Here is a 19,381-nt window from a genome sequence, read left to right on the forward strand (position 1 = left end):
GTCCCGTAGCAAATTACCGATAGGTCGGTATGGGCAAAGGCGCTCGTTGGCTGCGTGTACCTTTTGAGAGCGGGCGTGCACGCCGTGTTCGTTTGCGACCCTTACGCAGAACAGGCTCAGCCTCCGTCCATCCCGCACCAGTATAGCGTCGGAGGTGTCTCCGTCTCGCTTTTGCTCCATTGAGACATGTCGCGGCGGAGCAGCCAGACGTGTCGGTGTCAGCTTGATGGGCGGTCTGGAGGAGTTTGGCCAACGGAGTCTGGACTACTACGAAGTGTTGGCGCGGCCGGAGGCAGCGGAAATGATTCCGTTGTGAAATGAGGAACAGTTTAGTCTCTTCGGTGCAAAGGTCCAGATGTAGTCTCGTGGATGATGGGACGAGGCGTGCATGAGAAGGAGCAAGCAACAACTTTCACGGGGATTGGGGATCTACAGGACGGGCAAAGAGGTGTGCATGACACGACGGAGATGGCGCCGACTATTGGGGGTGAAAGAGCCGGTTGGATGCCGCGTGTCTTTTCGGCCACGAGGAAAGAAGGCTGCCCACGCTACTGTCCGCCCGCCTGCCTCGTGGCATATGCGGCTGCATCTCATCGTGATGGCTGCTGCTTCATCGGCGGCGTTGTCATACCCGCGAACAATGTGGGACCTACGTGATTCGGTGACACTCGTATGTAGGGCAACCAACTACCTAAAGTCATGGCCGGTATCGACAGGGGTTGAGGCAGTCAAGCCGGGGAATGATCTGCCATTCCGGCCACGACTTTTCCTACGTACGAGAGCGCGCCGCTGGTCCCTGCCTAGCGTGGCATCCGTGCTATATGGAATAGTCGAGACTTGTCTGTGATATAGGGAGGAAGGTACATGGCATTTATAGCTGTGTGCCCGGTGCACAGTGCCTATACTGAAACTGAACAAGGTGTGCCTGAACGCCGCCGCTTATCTCCGTCCCAGTCCTGCAATCTGCCCCTAGTGCTCAACTCTCCCATGGATTGCCCTCTTGCTGCTCCACTGCGTAGTCGATGACGTCCCAGAAGGTGCCCGCCGGTGCGCGGAAACGGGCGGATGGAGACGGGGAAGGCGGTTCGGAAGTCCGTGCCTGGGCCGCCGGAGAGCTGGGATCATGGTCCAGTGATGCTTCGGAGCTCTGACGAGAGGCGATATCCTCAGTGTCGGTACAGACTCTGCCCGGGCCCCAGGGATAGAAACGGATGTTGCTGCCCAGAGTCGTAGAATCTTGAGGGCAGGCCGAACCACTAGCTGCAAGTTCGCTTTTCTCGGTGTGTGAGGTGGTCTGGGTGTCGACATTTCCTTGCAGGTCTGGAAATGCGTCCACGAGGACTTGAAACTGTCTTGGGTCATGTCCAGTGATCTCAAGAGTTTTACGCCATATCTTGGGCCGGAGCAGTCTGTCTTTGTACCGCCCTCGAGGATCATCGAAATCGACGCTACAGCTCTGCTCAACAGCTGTTTTGCCGTCCCCATTGACTGCGTCTACGGGTGTACCGCATTCGATCAGCACCCGCAAGTCCTCCACAAGACTCTCCCGATCAGAATATACGAAAGCATCACTTCCTATTAACCAAAATTTCGACGAGATGTGTAAAGCTGTGCTCCCATCCGGGGTTTTGGCGTGGAAGTCAGCACCCAATGACTTCAGGAATCTGACATTGGCGTGGCTGAAATAATTATCCACCATCAGTCCGTGACGTCTCCCAGCCACATATTCAAGCAAGGGTGTCAAATAATCCTCGTTCCGCTGCTCGGTGTCAATTGATTCTCGCATGCTATGCAATAACTGGAACAAATGTTCCTGTGGAGATCAGAGTCCAGCTCAGATCAACATGTTGTGGAAAACTCACATTTCCAAAATCCGTCTGTGGAGATTAGAGTCCAGCTCAGATCAGAACATTGTGGAAGACTCACATTTCCCAAACTTCCGAGAAGACGTGCGAGCGGAGTGGCTCGTGCAAGGCGTTCATTCCCTTTTCCTTCCAGTTGTATGTCAGCCCCAGCGTCCACAAGTACTCGAATACAATCAATACGCAGAGTATCGGGGCGTAACGACAGAGTGACCTGCACCAAAGGAGGCCTGTGCGAGTATTAGCTTGATGGGTAGAAGGAAACAAATGTTGTTTCGGCCTACACGAGGCAGTCCCGGTATTTCCTACGCCCAATCACATCGAAAGCTACTTCTAAAGCATCAACATCAGCTCCGTGTTCCACGAGAAATCTGCAGATGTCGGCAGAATTGATGTAACTCGCATACTACATTTATTAGCATTATAAACACATCAAAGAAGAAATGACAATCCATTTTTCGAAAAGTTTGACTGAGTGCATTGGATCATGGCTGGGTCTGGGACAATAGCTTACACTAAGCAGCGACCGGCCTTTCGTGTCGCAATCTCTGAGTGATGCTCGTCCTTGCTCTATGAGTCCTACTACCCCTTTGAGGTTGTTTTTTAGGATCAGCTTGAAAATTTCCGAGTCGTCGGAAATCATGAAGTGCACGGATAACATCGGCGGAATGACCAGGTAGCCGCCTTCTGACAACATGCGTTGATAAAAGGATGCGGACAACTTCATCCTAAGCTCCGGACGAGATGACATGAAGGTGAGATTGGCAGCAAACTCCAAAATTCTCTCGTTCATGGACGTGCTACTTTCGAGCCTGGTACGAGTGCGTAGGAGCAGCGTGCCGTCTTTTGTGGCCACGACTTTGGATGTTCCCTTGTCGACTAATTGGGTAGAATCTCGCGCACGAACAATGCGTTCTGTTTATGTAAGCCACTGCAGAGCAATAAGGCTCAGAAACTTACTTTCGTTATTGACTTTAATGTGGTAGGCTGAGGTTAGTAAACCTTTGACCCTCTTGATGTTAGACTTTGCGATTTCGGCTTCGTCGTCTCGTTTGCGTTTTTCTCCTGCGATGGTCGATGGCTCGTCTTGAACCGTTTTCAGTAGGGTTTCGAGATCCTCAATGATCTCCGCTGCCTGTGAGGAGCCGATAGTCTTTTCTTTGTGATCGACGAGCCTGCATAGCCTCATTATCGATTGGAGGATGCTGGAGGAGGACGTTCCAAGGTTTGGACTGGATGTGGAACTGGCAGTATAACTAGAGTTGATGTCGCAGATGGAATCTTCATCGATCTCTGAGACGGTAGAAGAGAGCTGGGAGGATTTGCTTTGCCTCTCACCAGTTTTCTGCTCTTGTTGGATGGACAGCTGCTCCAGCATTCCTTTGATGATATCGAACTGGTTCTGCGAGAGCGACGGCATGGAATCAATCTTCTTGCCTAGTACATCAAGTGCCTGCTTAGTGCTCCGTTGTGCGGCAGAAGAGTAACTCTCGAAAAGCTGGAGACGCCCATCCAAAGAAGATATGGAACTAGCCTGCACTCTAAGATTTTGAGTGTTGGAGATGACATGGTCGGTGTTCGTTTGGAAGGCTTGCTCGAGAGCAGAAATGCTTTGCATCTGGCGAACGGCGGAAAAACTATGGGGCAGCGTAAGTCTACGCGTGGCTAAATATGACCCAGAGGGAAGTAAAGATTACCTTTGAAGCAGCCCCAAGTATACGCCGAGGACAGTGACGTGATGATGCACTGTCGTCCACATTTCCTGCATGTCTTCCTTCTCCAAGATAGCCTTGATCCGTTTCCAGGCAGCTTTCCACTTCCGGTCGCCTGCTGTATCCTGTAGTGTTGAAAGCTTTTTGGACAGGAATGCGAGATCGCTTTCACATTTCCTGATGGCTGATTCGAATTCGTCGAAAGACTGTGCAGCGTTTGGTGGTTCGAAAAGGCTCGAAAGCTGTCTCAGGATTGATTGCAGATCTTCGGTTGCTGACGACAGGCGCTGGACTTTCTCAGGCGCATCCTGGATGCCTGATATGGTCTTGTAGACTGACTCGGTGGATTTGAGGGCGATTCCGATAAAAGCGAGTACGGAGGCTCCGCCACTGATGGCCTCCATTGCCGAAAGGCAGTACAGTGTGAGGAAAACACAAGAATGAGGTGGGGAAGGAAAAGAAAGGGACGGCGGTCGTGATATCAAGGTGGAAAGAACCCCCCGCGGCTGTGCCTGCTGTGCAACACATGCAAGGCTGTATTCAGCCAGCTCAACCCACCTGTAGTCATCATCGCAGCGTAGCCGACCAGGTCACAGCCTGCTTTTAGGCGAATTCAGGCGCGATCACCGCACATAGCCTCCTCTGATGCGTGGTACAGATGGCTGTGTAGACCGCGAGCATGCCTTCGTGGTGCTGGCATGTGGTTACAGTTTGTAATTGCGGAATGTACCAATGACCCTGCTAGTGCCTTAGGAAAGGTAGGAAGTCGTGGCCGCGATTCCGCACGTGACCTTTCCTTCAGCCTTGGAACAATTGGGGTCCAACGGGCAACTACTCTCTCAATCTTGCCATAGAAAACAGGTTTATTGCAAATAGAACGTTTTCGAATAGCATGACTAGCCAACGCATCTTCAGTGCCACAGACATTCCAAGCCGGGCAAGCCACCATCTCAACACCAAGGCCCGAACGGCTGCGTTCTCGGATCCTTCCACCATCACTACCACCATACTCAGACCATGTCTCCTTTTTCCACGACGACAAACGCCAAACAAGCCCCACCATCCCATCCCAATCTCCCTAAGCTCCTTAGCCTCACCATATCTGCAACCGCCACAGCACAGAATACACCCAATGGCATCCACCCGAGCTATCTCCGAGCAAACACTCCCCTCGCCTTTCCGATCCAGAGCGCCCTTCCAAACCCTTCTAGCTATCTTCCCACGGCGCTCAGATCAGCCACCGTCCCTCTTTTCGATCCAGATCGTCAGGCATACCGTCTTTTCCCTAGCCCTAGTATGCAATCCCACCGTTAGTCTCGGGGTCAACGAAAGATGGACACTCTTAATCCGCAAAAAATTTCCCTGCCCTGGGAGGGCGTCTGAATAGACGGGCATCGCACTCCCCCTAAGTCAATACAAAAAAAGTCAGAGAGGAAAAAAGCACGGTACGCTCTCTCAACCCTCCCTCGTTACTCTCGCTTCCCAATTCCTTCGTCATGGATCATCAAACACCGGTGAAGGAGTATAAGCGCCGCGTTGGGGTTTGTGCGGTGCTCCCGTGCTGCCGTGTGTGCCCTTTTTTACCCTTTTCCTGCTTGCTCCACACTCAAATCAAGCTTCGATAAGCTTCCCGCTGGCTAAAACGCAAACACCCTGTGGTGGGGAGCCGAAACTCTAGAATGACACACACTGACACCTAGGCGACGCGGGCCGTCGGACGGAAGAGAGGTGTTGGGGCCAAGGAGAGGCGCTTTCACGCGGCGTAGCACATACGTATGTGTTGGCTGCGGGCGGCACCGGCGGCGGCGGGGCGGGTGGTTCGGCATGTTCAGAATCCCCATCTCGGGTCAAAGGAAAGAATGGAAATTGGGGAGCGGGAGGGGCAAAAGAGGTGAACGGGGCGAAACCGAGAGAAGGGACGAGGAGAGGGGCGAGATGATGCTATTGCTGTAGGGGTGCCCAATGATCGCCCTGGGCCGTAATGACGAACACCTACCGGTGAGTGGAGGCTAACGTTGTTCGTGTGGGCGAACGGGTGTGTGGCTTCTTTTCACTGGTCCAAACCTTCTATCTTTGCTGGACAAGGTGCGTGGGGGAAAGAAGGTGCAAGGTGAAGTGTTCTTCACCCGTGGTGGAGTGTACCCGTGGTATCCGGATGCCTCATCACGATCGATAACCCGCACACCTTTTCTACAGAGGGGGGTGGCTGAGGCGATCGTCCGGACCTAAATGTTGAATTAACAATTATACATTCCCGTCCGAACGATAATTTCAACTATCCATGAGTCGAGTGTCTTTTCTCACAACGATCGTTTCTTCTGGTGTAAATCACCCGTACCCTATCACGATTACACGATGTCGTCATACCCGTTCGCCTCACTTGGACGTTTCCAATTCGTATTAACAATCTGCCCCTGAGTCTTCGATGCCCATGACGATTATCGATGAACTACTGCATTAGCAACGTCATTGGCAAGGACATTTCTGCCAATTGCAAACGTGGCCACCATTTTCACCGAGTTCTCATCTGGACACTTGACGATAGAGGCGGACCTGGGGATAGGCGTCCGTAATACGAAATGCCATCATCTCGCGAGGACATCTCGCCCGGGAACCGTCTTCGGCTTTCGTTGGTACCTCGGATATACACATCACGCCCCGCACACACACACGACCATCTCTAGTAGCGTCAACATCATCAATCATCATTACTACTACTACCCCCCTGTCACCCCCAACTTCACCCACCACTACCAAATCCTCTTCGCAACCATACTATACCGACTCGTCCCCTCCAACTTCCCATCCGCCCCCCTCGCCTCCTTCGCCTCCTTCTCCCTCGCCTTAGCCTCCCTCTCCCTCAACGCCCGCAGGCCCTCCGGATCATCCGCGTAAATCCAGCGCTTCTTGTCGTCCTCGACCTCGACGACGCCCCACCCGCCGACGCGCTTGCCGTCCGTCGTCGTCAGCATCTTCTCGCGCTCCTTCATGCCCTTGTAGCGGGCGCGCGCGAAGCCGAGCAGGACCATGCCGAGCACGAGCTTGCAGGCCAGCAGCACGAAGTAGGCGACGAGGAAGACGACGATCATGGTCGTGAAGGCGATGACGTCGTCGAGGGACCAGAGATGCCATGACGACGAGGAAGTCGTGCTGCCGGCGCCGAAGGACGAGCGGCCGAGGGCGCGGCGGAAGATGTGGTCGATGTGGGCGAGGGCGGCGGTGGTGGCGGGGGAGGACGACGTGGCTTGCGAGCCGGCGCTCTCGACGGAGAGGCTGGTGGCGGGCGAGGGGATGGGGAGCGGCATGTGCGTGGCGAGGAACATGTGGTAGGTCTGGATGGTGGCGCGGATGAAGAGGCAGGCCAGCGGCAGCACGGGCAGGCCGAGGCGCTTGGTCAGGTTCTGGTCGAAGAAGGCGTTCGAGTAGTAGTCCTTGGCCAGCACGTCGAGGAAGCGGCCGTAGACGGCCGGCTTGGTGTTGTTGAACTTGGTGATGTACGCGTGCTTGAGCCAGTCGACCAGCATCTCGCTGCCCAGCACGAGCAGGAAGGGTCCCAGCACCTGGCCCGTCCATTTGGGGAAGATGGTGAAGCTCTTGGGGATGATGCTCGTGCTGCGGAAGGGGGCCGTCGTGCCGGTGCCGTTGCTGCCGATGCTGGCGCTGGATGAGCCCGATATGTCTCCGAGGATGCTCAGGCCGCCGACTTCGACGATGTTGCGGCAGGCGATGATCATAAGCATGAGCCAGAGCTGAAACCTCTCGACCATATCCGCACAGGTGAGTTGGAAGAGATTCTCTTTCTCGAACTTCTTGAACACGGTTCCCTTGATCTCGACGAATTGATTGGACATCAAAAGCGTCAGGAGAGCATTGGAGTACGAGTTGACGGCGACGTTGAGAGTAATGACTTGGTAGAACAAGGCGGTGGAGTGCAGGGAAGTGTACGCCAAAGCTAGAAGGAACATCCAGAAAGGCCGGATGACCTTACTTCTACCGTCGGCGTTCCGGTCCAGAGTCTCGCGTGAGAGAAGACACTCGAGGATATCTTGGCCCAGTGCAGAGAAAAGCCGGTCGCATACTTCAAGGACGTTGTAAATGACGTACAGCTTGATCGCCGCCTGGCCTCTAATGTTGTGATACGTTTTACTTGCATCAAACCGCATAAGGACCATGCAGGTTGCAAGTACCAACAAACCTTTGAGGATGTCCGCTTTGTGGTTTGGAAGAAGTGTGGAAGGTACAGACTTGAGTCTGCGGTGGCGGTAGATGGAGGATTTTGGGGGCCTTCGTGAAGGTGGTGGCTCTTTGATGAGAGGGATGCTATTCCCGGTTGAAACTCCAGAAGGAGGATCTGAAGCTTGAGAGAAAGATGATTTGCGTGGCGTTACTTCATCAATTGATCCATTCGCAGCGGGATGCTCAATTATCCCACGTCTTCTTTGCCGAATTCTGCCCACACCTTGGTAGATGAAGATGGCAATGTCGTGCGCTTCTTTCCATGCATTCGTTGCCCACCACTTAGCTAGGATCCAGAGGGCCTTAAGGAAGCGCAAGGGCAAGATTGTGAAGGTGTAGAGCCAGGCATCAAGACAAGCAAGGGCACCGAAACCGAGAGATTGCTCGAGTTCGAAGGGGAGAATAAGGAAATTCCATAGCCGTTCGAATTTGATGCGCGATGACTCGTAAGGGAAGTCACTGTTCACAGGCCGATGAATGTACAACGGAGAGGGTTTGTCCGACGAAAGCTCCAGTTGCAGATAGGTAGGAATGGACAATGGCGGTAACGGAATAGTTGCAGGCATTGGAGACGCTATGGGAGTTTCTTGTATGGCAGAAGGTTTGAGGCCGCCGGCGGAATCCCCCCTCTTTTCGTCCAGGTTCAAAGGGGTTGGCCGAGGTTTAAGTTGGGTTTGATCTAAAGATGGCGTTCCTCTGTTGGATTGTTTCCGGCGCATGATCGGGGTTGAAACGGTGCGCGACATGCTGGGCTTACTCCTCGAATCTCTTGACGAGGACTTGACATGATTCGTCTCGGAATGCGCAGGAGCGTCCTTTGCCTTTGACGAGCTGCGCACTCGATGCTCTCCATTTTCAGACGGGGTCGCGTATTTGGTCGGGGACGTTGCGTCTCGGGAGTTGCTAATCGTGTGGCTTTTCTTTTCAAAAATCACAGGCGCTTCATCCAATCTTGGCAATGGCTCGATGGGCTCATCCACTGGACGCAGTGGTAACGATGTTGGCGACGAGGTCAGCTCGTGTATTTGGGCCGGAGATAGCTTCAGGACGCGATCCTTCTCAGCGTCGCTGGGAGAAGTCACGCTGCTCTTGCGCCTCGAATGCTCCAATTTGGTATCCAGACCAGCCAACCTGGACTCATCCATCGACACGGATCCATGGCGATGCGACCTCCCCCTCCTCTCAACGCCGTTTGTATCCTGCTTCTTCTCGGGGGAATTCGCGAGGCCATTCGCGACGGCCCCTTCAGGAACGGGCGAAATGCCTAGACCGGAGGGCGCGCCATCCTCAGTGGCGGAGATTTCTGTCGGACTGGGCGACAGGGCGGGCGTGGGAAGTTGGCCGTTCTGCTGTTGCGGCGGCGAGAAGGGCGGGAAAGTCTCGGTGGCAGTCTCAGGATCCTGCAGCCCGTTCATAGCGTCGCAATTCCGAGGTCAGGGCGACCGGCATGCTGCGACACGCAGGACGGGGAGAAAAAAGGACACGGGTTTGTTGGGGGTGGGTCAGGGAATGCGAAAAGGTGTACCTTTCTTGAGCCCCCGTCGCGACGCGCGTGGCTGACGTCGTGTCGGCATCCCGAACCCCCGGCACCCGACTCGCGCGCGCCACCGCGGGGAAGGGACGCGGCCGGAGCTGCCTGCAGCTAGAGAGCTTAACTACAGCTCCAGCTTCGCTCCTCTTCTTCCTCCTCTTCGTCCCTACAACCATTCACAATGTCAGGCTACGAAGGTATGCGCCTATTCTCTCCATCAGCGTGGCATCTTCTCAGCAAAGCAGCTGCGGGATTCCCAGATCCGCAGCAGCCCGCAGCCCCGCGGACAGAACTTTCCAATGGGAAGGAACCCGGCTGACACGGTAGCAAACCACAGTGGAACACAACATCTCCCCCGAGGAGGCCAAGACCAGCAATGAGCCGCGCCGGCGTCCTGACCTCTCGACCTTCTACTCGGCGCTCGAGCAGCTCGACACGTCCGACGCCGCCCACGCCCGCCACAACCCGCACGCCCACCCCACGCCCACCGACGTCATCGCCCTCTTCTCCATGTTCCGCGACGCCCTGATCGTCATGGGCGCCGACCAGGCCGGCGGCGATCCTGCCGACAACCCCATGTTCGAGCAGCTGCAGGCCTTCATCGACAATCCGCCCAAGGAGATCAATGGCGTGCCGGACAGCTTCATTGAGGGCTTGGACCGCGTGCCGAAGAAGGACTTGAAGAAGGACGATGAGTGTGCCATCTGCAGGCTGCCATTCCTGGACGGTGAGTTTCGAGACAAACGGGGCAATTGGCTGGGAAAGTGGGGGCGCTAATGGGATTTCTATGTTGGCCGCAGATCCGTATCCTCTCGTGGTGGAGCTGCCTTGCGACGCTGGGCACCGTTTCGATATGGACTGCATCCGCCCGTGGCTGAAGCTGAACAGCACGTGTCCGCTTGATCGCAAGGACTTCTCCAAGAAGAAGGCCCCGCCGCCTCTGCCTGATGACGAGGAGGAGGAGTGGGATGACCAGTTCGGTTGAGAGAGGAGGCATCAAAGTGAAAATTGCATGATGGGGCGTTTGGGGTTGGTGGTTATGTGTGAGTATGCAAATGCGGCGGCTAGGAGGCCCTGATACCTTTGGTCCTCCATCATGATATCTGATCAAATCAATGAATTGATATATTTGATTAATGAGACTATTTACGAAGGAACCTACCGCCGGGGTTCCAACGAAAGCTTGACGGCTGTGGCGGTGACAACCGGCCATAGTAATGGCAAATGACTGGAAGAATACAGGGTCTTCCTAAACAAGAAAGGAAATAGTCTGTCCTGATCCGAAGCACCTACTCCGAGGCACCTACCCTGAAGCATTTCCACCAATTGAGCGGGTGAACCTTGCCAGCTGATAACCAACCAGCCCTCCGGCCCTTAGAACAGTCGTAGGACGCAGGAATCCACCATCCCTGGCCCTGTTTGCCAAATCCATGGCCTGACGATCGAATCCGAACACGTTTGCTGGAACCCTTCCAGCGCGGAGCAGCGGGAAGGCGGGACGAAGAGCTCTCAAGTTAATTGCCGCCGTTCCTAGACTGTGTTAAAAATAAATGGCTTTCCTTGATGAGTGGGTGGATGCACACTTACACGGCCTTCTCCTGGAGCTTCTTCTTCTGGGCCTTCTTCTCCTCGGCGGCCTCCTTCTCCTTCTTCTCCCTCGCCTCCTTCTTCCTCTCCTTCTTCTCCTCCTTCTGCCTCGCCTTCGCTTCCTCCCTCCTCTCCTTCCTTGACATCTCCGGGCCGCCACCAGGGTTGTTCGCACGCTGCTGCTGCTGCTGGCGCAGGGACTGGTGGAGATCACGAGGGGTGGGGGCTTCGACTTGCACATCCGCATTCCAGCGCGCAATCCGCTCGCGGAAAGCATTGCGATACGCCTCAATTGCGGCGGGGTCGGCATCGGGACGGGGTGGGCGAGGCGGCGGAGGAAGAGGAGGACCACCACCACTGCCGTTATTACCACCGGTTACGGTATTAACGGTGTTGCGAACATTCTCGATCAGGCGGTTGGCCTCGGGAGGGCTGGTCATGTGGCCGTCGCGGATGTTGACGCAGATCTGTCGGAGCTGCGTCAGGCTGTCGTTTATAACGGGATTGTGGGTGTGGGATGCTTGTATGTCGTCGATCCTCTCGACGAAGGCGTTGAAGTCGGCGGGGGTGACGTCGGCGCTGGCGTTCTGGTCGAGGCCGAGCCTGGAGGCGAGCGTGGATAGTGTCTGGCGCTGCTGCTCGTTGCGCTGCTGGTCCTGGAGCTGCTGGCTCTGGAGGTGCTGGTTCTGGAGCTGCTGGTTCTGGCGCTGCTGGCCGTCGCGCTTCTGCTGGCCGTCGCGCTTCTGCTGGCCGTCGCGCTTCTGCTGGATGTCGCGCTTCTGGTCGTCGTGCTGCTGTTCATTGCGCTGCTGGACTCCGAGCTGCTGGTCTTCGCGCTCCTGTTCCTGGCGCTGGCGTTCCTCGCGCTCCTTGATGCGCTGCTCTTTGCGCTTATTTTCTTCGGCGCGGCGTGCATCATCTTTGAGTCTATCTTTGTGGATGGCCCACATGTAGCGGATCTCCTCCTCAGTGGGCTTCGTAGCTTCTATGCCGTGGTAGTGGCAGTTGGGGTCGCGCAAGATCAGCGGGCGCTTCTTTCCGCGCGGCAGATGAGGACCAAAGACAGGGCGATCCTCGCTCGCGACGCTGTCATTGTCACCGTGGTTCTGGTCGTCGTCATCGTGGTTGTCAGCGTCGCTGTGGCTCTGGTCGTCGTCATCGTGGCTGTCGGTGTCGGTGTCAGTGTCTTCGTCGTCGGCCGGCCTGCGCCAAATCAGCCAGGCAGGCAGGAAGCCAGGCAAGAAGCCAGGCATGAAGCGAGCGAGGTATCCGAAAACGAATCGCCACATGGCGGAGTAATGATGCCTCTGTAACGATGGTTCGGGCGAGTCTAGAAAGGATGAGGTAGAGGTTCAGGTTGAGCGGGCGGGCGACGCGTTGTTATGGCGAAGTGTTTGGCGCTCGCACGTGCCGTGAGTACGAAAAGGGAAGACGCGCTGGGTCGCAGCACACGCAGGCCTGCGTAGACCCCCGCTATTCGCCCTTCTTCCTCCGTCCTCTCGTCCTGGCTCTGCCAACCGCGCGAAGCCCTCACGAACATCACTATCAATATGAAACGCGCTCACCCCAGCGACGGCGCCTTCGCTATGAATTTCCGGCCGCGGTCTCCTCCCGGCAGTCCTATACGCAATGACGCAAGCCGCTCGGCGCATGAGGAGCCCTTTGCCACCGAAGACGGATGCCGCAAGTGGCTCATGGATGAACGCGAGAGCCTCCATCAGAGCATCATCAACTATGCAGGCTATGCGGAGTACATTGCTGGCATGGTCGAAGATGAGGGCAAGACCGTCAGCAGCATCCCCACAGGGCTTTATTTCGCGTTCGTCCGCTCTCTGCGCCAGCTGGTAAGTAATGTACCACTTCTGATCCAGATTCATCAGGGACGGAAGCTCTTCTCGGGGCATGGCATGTACGAAGTAATAACTTCCAACAATAGGCCAAGCTCAACATTCTTATCGAAGAGTGCGAAAAGGACAAGAGGCTCCTGATGGGGGATATTACGTTCTGGCGCGAGAACTACAAAGACATGACGGCCAAGGATATGGTCGGCATGGATAAACCACCTATGATGATAAAGAATAGCTATGCTAACGTGCCTATAGATGCTGCGAGAACTATCTGGAATCCGGAGCACTCCAGCGAGCCGCCTTCGATTGTCACGGCTCTCTGGTCCATGGCTCACCAGCCGCTCCCGTCGGAGTGGAAAGATGAGTCTGAGTGAATCGGCTGGGTTGGATGGAGAAAATGGGAGGCAATAACAGGAAACGGCTTGACATGTAGCTGCTCATCAAATGGAACACTCTCTGCGTTCTGGGCATACATGCAGACCAAAGTGTTGGTAGTTTTGTGTTTGGCATTAGTGAGGGGGGTGCCTTCCGCATGATACTACCGTCCCGGCTAGTATCTGCTTGAGTTTGCGGAAAAACGAGTAGGTACTTCCTGGAGCGCAGCGCGACGTCACTTCGTGCCTTCTCTCTACATCGAATAATGCTGCTACCAACGCAACGCGCTCCCAACCGCAACGCATCACCACTCATCTCCACCAAATCATAGCTACTGTATTACCACCATAAGTTGCGAGGATCCTGCTCTCGCGAAGCACCTGCAAAACACAATCAATGTCGGCACCTCGAGACGGCAATTCTGGAAGACGGGACTCTTTCGGGGAGGAGGGGGACAGAAGGAAAAGAGACCGCTACAAACCCAATTACGGAAGACAAGATTCCTCGAGGGAGGCGGTTGAAGAACCGCAAATAGACCGCTACATGCCCGATTACGGAGAGACGGTTGAAAGACGGCAACCAGACCGCTACGTACCCAATTACGGTTCGTGCCGATCCACCTCTCACTCATGCCCTCCCCGTCGCTCCGGCTGATCACCATACATCTCAGACTCGGCAGCCACTGGAGCAGACGATTCGACCACCACCACCACCACCACCACCCAACCGGACGACCAGACTAGACCAGAAGCATCGGCGCATTCACGAGACGACGATGACGACAATCGCCCTGACCCCTGGTTGTCGTTCCGCCCTCGCCGCCGCCGCCGCTCGTCACCCGACTACTTGACAGGCGGCATCCATCCTTCCTCGATTCCCCCTCCTCCTCCTACTCCCCGCCTCAGCAACCGCCGCGACCCGCTTCCCCCTCCTCCGCCTTACTCCCTGGACGACAACGCCGCCTACCGCGATCGTAGTGACAGCAACCTGGCGGCGTCGAGAAGCCAGCCACGCGGATATGCCGAGCTCGAGCGTAGTATCCATCGTCGTGTTTATCCTCGAAGGTCGGGTCGGAGCCTCTCGCCTCGCAGCCGGCGCGGCAGAAACGTCGACCAGGCGCAGGCGCAGGCGCAACACGACGGCTCCCCGTCCTCCTTCTCCTCTGCCCTAGCGGCGGCAGCGGCGGCGGCAGCAGCAGCGGCGGTGGAAAATGATGACAGCCAGCCGCCCCGAGGCCGGCCGCCTCGAATCCAACCGCCGCCTCGAAGCCAACCGCCCCAAAGCCAACCGCCCCGAAGCCAGCCGCCTCAAAGCCAGCCTCCTCATCGTCGTCGTCGTCGTCGTCAACGTCGTCGAAGGCGGAGTAGAAGCCTCTCACCTCGTAGCCGCCTCGCCCCGTCCCGCTTGGCGGACAATTTCCTTTCTGCGATAGCGACCGACATCAATTCCAGACATCCATTCACCGCTCCGACGCGGTCAAGAAGAAGCGTACTCAACCAGCAATTAGCGCAACGTCAGGCCGACCCCTCCTCCTCCTCCTCCTCCTCCTCCTCCGCCTCCGCCTCTGCCACGGCCGCGACGCCGGCGGGGGAAAACGATGACAGCAGCCGCCATTTCCTGAACGCTCCTGATGTGATGATGACAGATGAGACAAACGCTGACAATCCTCCGGCGCCCAACAACCCGCGGCGGCGCTCTTCTACCCTTGCGCTCCGTGGAGGCCGGCCCCCGGCTCGCCGTTCTCCCCGCGAGGCAGCAGCAAGATCGGACTCGGCGTATAACTCTGATGCGCCGGATTTTGAGATCTTGAAGTTTAGGCCGGATCCGAATAGGAGGGCGGGTAGGTAGACGGTTGCTGGTTTTTTGTTTTTCGGGTTGAAGGGGAAGGATGGTTGCGTGGGGGGATGGGAGGTAGCTGTGGTCGTGATGAAAGATGGGTGCTGGGGACGCGGAGTAGCGATTGGCTATTTTATTGGTTTGAGAGAGAGAGAGAGAGAGACGGTCTCGTGTGAGCGGGACGCTGTTATTCACAGTTGTGGTAGAGATAGCGGTTGGAAAATCGAATTGGTAGGCTGTTCGTTTCAGTTCGCTGAAAAAGATGGTTTTGTGAGAGCGAGAGGTCGTCGACAGTCGCGGAGAAGATAGACATCGGGGAATGCGAATTGGCGAGCTGTTTCTGCGTGTCTTCCCTCACATTTCTCTCTGCTTCCGTTGCATGTTGTTTCAAAAAGGGTAATTTTAAGCGAAGAAATGGAGACGTATAGACTAGAAAAGGAAGGTCAATGTGGGGCAAGAGACGATCATTTCCGCTACACGTCCAACTTCGAACGTCGCAAATTCGGTATCTGTTTACATACCAGAAAATTCACGACTTGCAGGGATAGTCGTGAAATATCCGCGTCTTCTCCGAACATGCTCCGGTGGTGTTGAGATGAACTTGATGCGAGTTTGTTCGTTTCAGATGAACGATGACCGTAGTGTACTTGGTGATCGGCCTTGCTGCCGTTGGACACGCGTGTGTCATGCGTCTCCTGCCGCTGTTAGAGCAATGGAAGTAATGATCAGTGCTCATTCGCGTCACTACAAACTATACGATGACTATCCTCTCAAGATCCGATTTCTTCTTAGGCCTCGCCTGTCCCTGCATAATTCCATGAACATATGCTTCACCGACCAGCATGAATGTTCCATCTCTCCTCGGCCGAAACACGTATGGGACCTGACACCCAGGGATGACATAAATGGCGTCTTTCTCTCGAGTGCCCGGCGGTAACCAACACATTTGTCTTTCTGCTGTGTATCCTGGCAACCGTGGTGAACTCCACTTCTCCAAAGACGATAGATAAAAAGAAATGGATTGCCAGAAATACCCGCGTCCCTCGTTCCTGTTTTTTATGAAGTCGTTTTTTTCCTCGTGGTTTGGGGCAATTTCTGTTGCATGTATGAAAAGATAGAAGTTGATGAAGTGGAGGAAGTACAGCGCGGAGGCTGGATGTCCGTCACTCGTCAGTCCGCACACCATAGGCTTCCAAAGCCTTTTCTCATCGGCTTGGAAACTTCTCGAGAGAAAATACTCAAGAAACTCTCTACTGTGCTCAGCAGTAAATTCTCCCTCCGGTGTGCCGCTCAGGTGGTGGAGTAGTTGAAACTGCAGGAGTAGTCCGGCGATGTGCTGGCCGTCAGTGGCATGAATCGCCCTTTTTGGTGGGTTCCCGACCTGCTGGACAGAACCAACCTCTCTTGCGCATAGGGACAGCCTGTCTCCCTGGATTTGAGGATCGGAATCAAGTCGTGACCCAAAAAGACCTGGAATGCCGGCACTGAATGGCATATGGTCATCGTACCGGGTAAAAACGTCCCTGTTCGGAATGTCGCGCCAGTCTGGAACCCATGAAGGAAGGCCACTTTCGGAAGCTGATTTGCTGGCACAGGAGAGAATGTGCAGGTTTTTCTTGTCCATGATCGACCATTCAGCGAACTTTCGATACACATCTTCTGTTGTTGTGGCCGGGTCGTAATTGGGTTTCAGCGGTCCTCTGCGATCCGAGAAACTCAGATCATTTGCAAGACCAAGGACCGCGTATATCCTATCCTTTGCATCAGAACAATTCGAGGAGCTTGCCAAAAGTAGCATATGGAAGAAGCGTCGTTCTTGCTTAGATTTACGGAGCCAATGACGCCGAATATTCCGTTGCCGCACTTCATGAATCTCGACAATCATACGTGACGCTTTTTCGGCTTCGTCGGAAAGTTTTCCACGCATCTGTGGTATTTGTCGGAGGTTGTGTATTGCCGTGAAAAAGTTATCCCAATCCAATGAGTTCGTGGCGCTCGTGAATATTGTTGCTTTGTTCGCATTCACGACTTCTTGCAATATCCACAACCGGTGGAACCAGGGCCGACATAGTAATGCCTCAATGCGACTCCAACAGCCTTCTTCAGCTTCCTGGGAAATACCTTTCTCTCCGAGTGAATCCGCCGAGACGTAATCATCAGGAAAGAACTTCGAACTCAACTCGTAACTACGCCGAGAATTGTAGTTTAAGGAGCTGTGCATGTACTTGAGAAGCGGAAATACCCCTTCGATATCTTCGGTTTCCTTTTCTAAGAATATCATCACTCTGTACGCAGATGAATACAGTCCCCCCATATTTTGTACTTGCGCACTTCTCTCCTCTTCATCCTCTTGATTGATACAGAGTGCGTCGCACCAGAGCACGCGAGGCGCGTAAGGCAAACGAAGTTCGAGTAAGGCATCGTACAAGTTTCGAGTAACCTCTTTCTGATGACCGTTGCAGTCTATGGTGACTTTGTTCTCTTCACTACCCCACACGTAGGAGAGTGCCTCGTAGGGCGGTGGACTTTTGCCTACCACGTCTTGCACCACGAGACGGCATTGGATCTTGCTGCCAACACCAGGCTCGAGGATCAAGAAGCGGAACTGGCCGTCTTTAAGACCTTCGTACAAAGGTTTGTCGATTGGGTCATACCTCGTGCGAGCCTGGACTGCTTCGGTATAAGAAAGGACGCGCTTCTCGTACTGCATGTCCGCACTCAGCAGAGGCCCGAATTTCATGGAAAACACAATGTCCGATATGTATTTTGCTCCACTCGTTATCACCGTAAACCAGAAAAAGAGCTCGAAAATCAAGCGACGAATTGGGCGGCGAGGCCGCTGCTCTTGTTGCTTCGTAATCTGACCCGTAGTCAAACTGCGTGACTGCGTGACAACATTCTTCAAACACTTCGTCGTCCGTGGGCGAATTCCATGGTTGAGGTTCTTGTTTCGGTTGAGCAGATGTGTGCTCCGAATGGATGTACGAGAGGAATTGGTAGAGACCGAGACCGGGTGAAATAGACGAGACAAGAGAAAAGAGGATGGCATGGTCCTAGGGACCGGAGGAGAATTGCCAATGGCATGTATGCGTAAGCCGCATGGCCTTCGCAGAAACATGTTCTTGAGGAAGGCCATGTCACTTTGAAAAAGACGCTGCCCAACCTTCGTTGCTGCAAGACTGGCGCCGAAGGGCAACTGCCATACTCTTAGTGAACAGCTTCTGAAGATATTTAAGTATAACGACCCGTTGATTTACTTAGTAATACTTTGGGCTGCTTATTGGGACTTCTGTCGAGCTGAGATGACGCATGATTCAGTTCTACGCAATGTTAAGCGAATGAAAATTGACGCGAAAACGCCCCATACCCCTCTTTTGTCCATTGTCGCATGAATCGGACTTGAAGGCACCCAATCGCATGAGGACAAGTATTACTTTGCGCTCGAAAAGTTTGCCAACAGGCCACTGCAAAATCGTGTAGACCTCTGGTGGCCCTCTGCCGGGTAGCATTCATTCTTATGAATAAATTATAATGAGGATTGATCATGTCGATTAATAGCCATATGTACATACTATAATAGGCCAATGAGAGAATCAAAAATTTATTTTCATCGTGCTAAACGAACCTCGTTCTTCTTCGTATCAATAGTTTTCCCATACCTCTAAAACCAACTCATATTCCCTTAGAACTCTCTCTTTCAATCAGAATGCGCCATGGTTGCCAGCAATATAGTTATCATTCTCATTCTTCAGGTAGAAAAAAAAAAAGGCAGTCATAGGCCTTACTGAGCTGGATGTGGATGGTGTAGTAGACGTAGCCGGCGACATTGAAGGTCTAGCTCTGGACTTTGCTTTTCAATGTGTGGTAGTGTAAGCGCCATAGCCGGAATTTTATTGCAAATAGTCTCAAACGAGGTCTGTTCATTTCTGTTTGAACTTAATGAATTGCTCCTTCTAAGGGCCTACAAGATGAGCTACGTTTTATGAGGATCAGGCTACGTTAAACTACTTTTAGATTTCTGAAAGTACGGCGTGATAAAACGGTAGGCGTACGTCTAGATGAACCGAAGATCAAAAACCCGCCCAAAATTTTCCTAACAAAGCAGCGAACCTAATAAGCCCATCGTCGATGTCGGTTATTTTACTATTCCTGTAAAACCGGTGGGGACCCGCTTGGTTGTGCCATGCTTGGTACCAATGCGAGACTAATGCATTCCTTTGGTGGTTGCTCCGCACCAGAGAACAAGCGGATTCGGGAACAGAAATTGCATCGCCTACGTATACCTGGGAGTAGAATGATTACTTTAGCTGTGATGAAGAATGCTCTGCGGTTTGGTAATGCGTAGCTTAACTTGGGTTTGTGTGCAGACCGCCTGGATCAGCAGCGAGCTGGGTG

The 19,381-nt window shown here is 54.2% G+C and overlaps 6 protein-coding genes across 6 annotated transcripts; 3 read left to right on the plus strand and 3 right to left on the minus strand.

Annotated features, from left to right (window-relative positions):
* Nucleotides 1-976: 976 nt before the first annotated feature.
* Nucleotides 977-3,978, minus strand: LTHEOB_6996 (uncharacterized protein; the record flags this gene model as incomplete). Its single annotated transcript, XM_035516312.1, has 7 exons — nucleotides 977-1,813; nucleotides 1,863-1,877; nucleotides 1,927-1,991; nucleotides 2,077-2,092; nucleotides 2,377-2,741; nucleotides 2,823-3,499; nucleotides 3,560-3,978. The coding sequence occupies 7 exons, from the start codon at nucleotides 3,976-3,978 to the stop codon at nucleotides 977-979; spliced, it is 2,394 nt and encodes a 797-aa protein (XP_035371963.1).
* Nucleotides 3,979-6,324: 2,346 nt separating this feature from the next.
* On the minus strand, nucleotides 6,325-9,225 carry LTHEOB_6997 (Membrane protein; the record flags this gene model as incomplete). The annotated part of the gene is made up of 1 exon (XM_035516313.1): nucleotides 6,325-9,225. One exon carries the CDS (start codon nucleotides 9,223-9,225, stop codon nucleotides 6,325-6,327), a length of 2,901 nt encoding a protein of 966 aa, XP_035371964.1.
* Nucleotides 9,226-9,522: 297 nt separating this feature from the next.
* Nucleotides 9,523-10,326, plus strand: LTHEOB_6998 (Zinc finger RING-type protein; the record flags this gene model as incomplete). The annotated part of the gene is made up of 3 exons (XM_035516314.1): nucleotides 9,523-9,538; nucleotides 9,679-10,068; nucleotides 10,142-10,326. 3 exons carry the CDS (start codon nucleotides 9,523-9,525, stop codon nucleotides 10,324-10,326), a joined length of 591 nt encoding a protein of 196 aa, XP_035371965.1.
* Nucleotides 10,327-10,924: 598 nt separating this feature from the next.
* On the minus strand, nucleotides 10,925-12,217 carry LTHEOB_6999 (30s ribosomal protein s6-like; the record flags this gene model as incomplete). Its single annotated transcript, XM_035516315.1, has 1 exon — nucleotides 10,925-12,217. One exon carries the CDS (start codon nucleotides 12,215-12,217, stop codon nucleotides 10,925-10,927), a length of 1,293 nt encoding a protein of 430 aa, XP_035371966.1.
* A 261-nt stretch (nucleotides 12,218-12,478) lies between these two features.
* LTHEOB_7000 (uncharacterized protein) lies at nucleotides 12,479-13,149 on the plus strand (the record flags this gene model as incomplete). The annotated part of the gene is made up of 2 exons (XM_035516319.1): nucleotides 12,479-12,772; nucleotides 12,865-13,149. The coding sequence occupies 2 exons, from the start codon at nucleotides 12,479-12,481 to the stop codon at nucleotides 13,147-13,149; spliced, it is 579 nt and encodes a 192-aa protein (XP_035371967.1).
* Nucleotides 13,150-13,546: 397 nt separating this feature from the next.
* Nucleotides 13,547-14,998, plus strand: LTHEOB_7001 (uncharacterized protein; the record flags this gene model as incomplete). Its single annotated transcript, XM_035516320.1, has 4 exons — nucleotides 13,547-13,754; nucleotides 13,821-14,214; nucleotides 14,375-14,501; nucleotides 14,669-14,998. The coding sequence occupies 4 exons, from the start codon at nucleotides 13,547-13,549 to the stop codon at nucleotides 14,996-14,998; spliced, it is 1,059 nt and encodes a 352-aa protein (XP_035371968.1).
* Between the last annotated feature and the right edge of the window lie 4,383 nt (nucleotides 14,999-19,381).

Source organism: Lasiodiplodia theobromae (assembly GCF_012971845.1).
Source record: "Lasiodiplodia theobromae strain AM2As chromosome Unknown scaffold_20, whole genome shotgun sequence".
Lineage (NCBI taxonomy): Eukaryota > Fungi > Ascomycota > Dothideomycetes > Botryosphaeriales > Botryosphaeriaceae > Lasiodiplodia > Lasiodiplodia theobromae.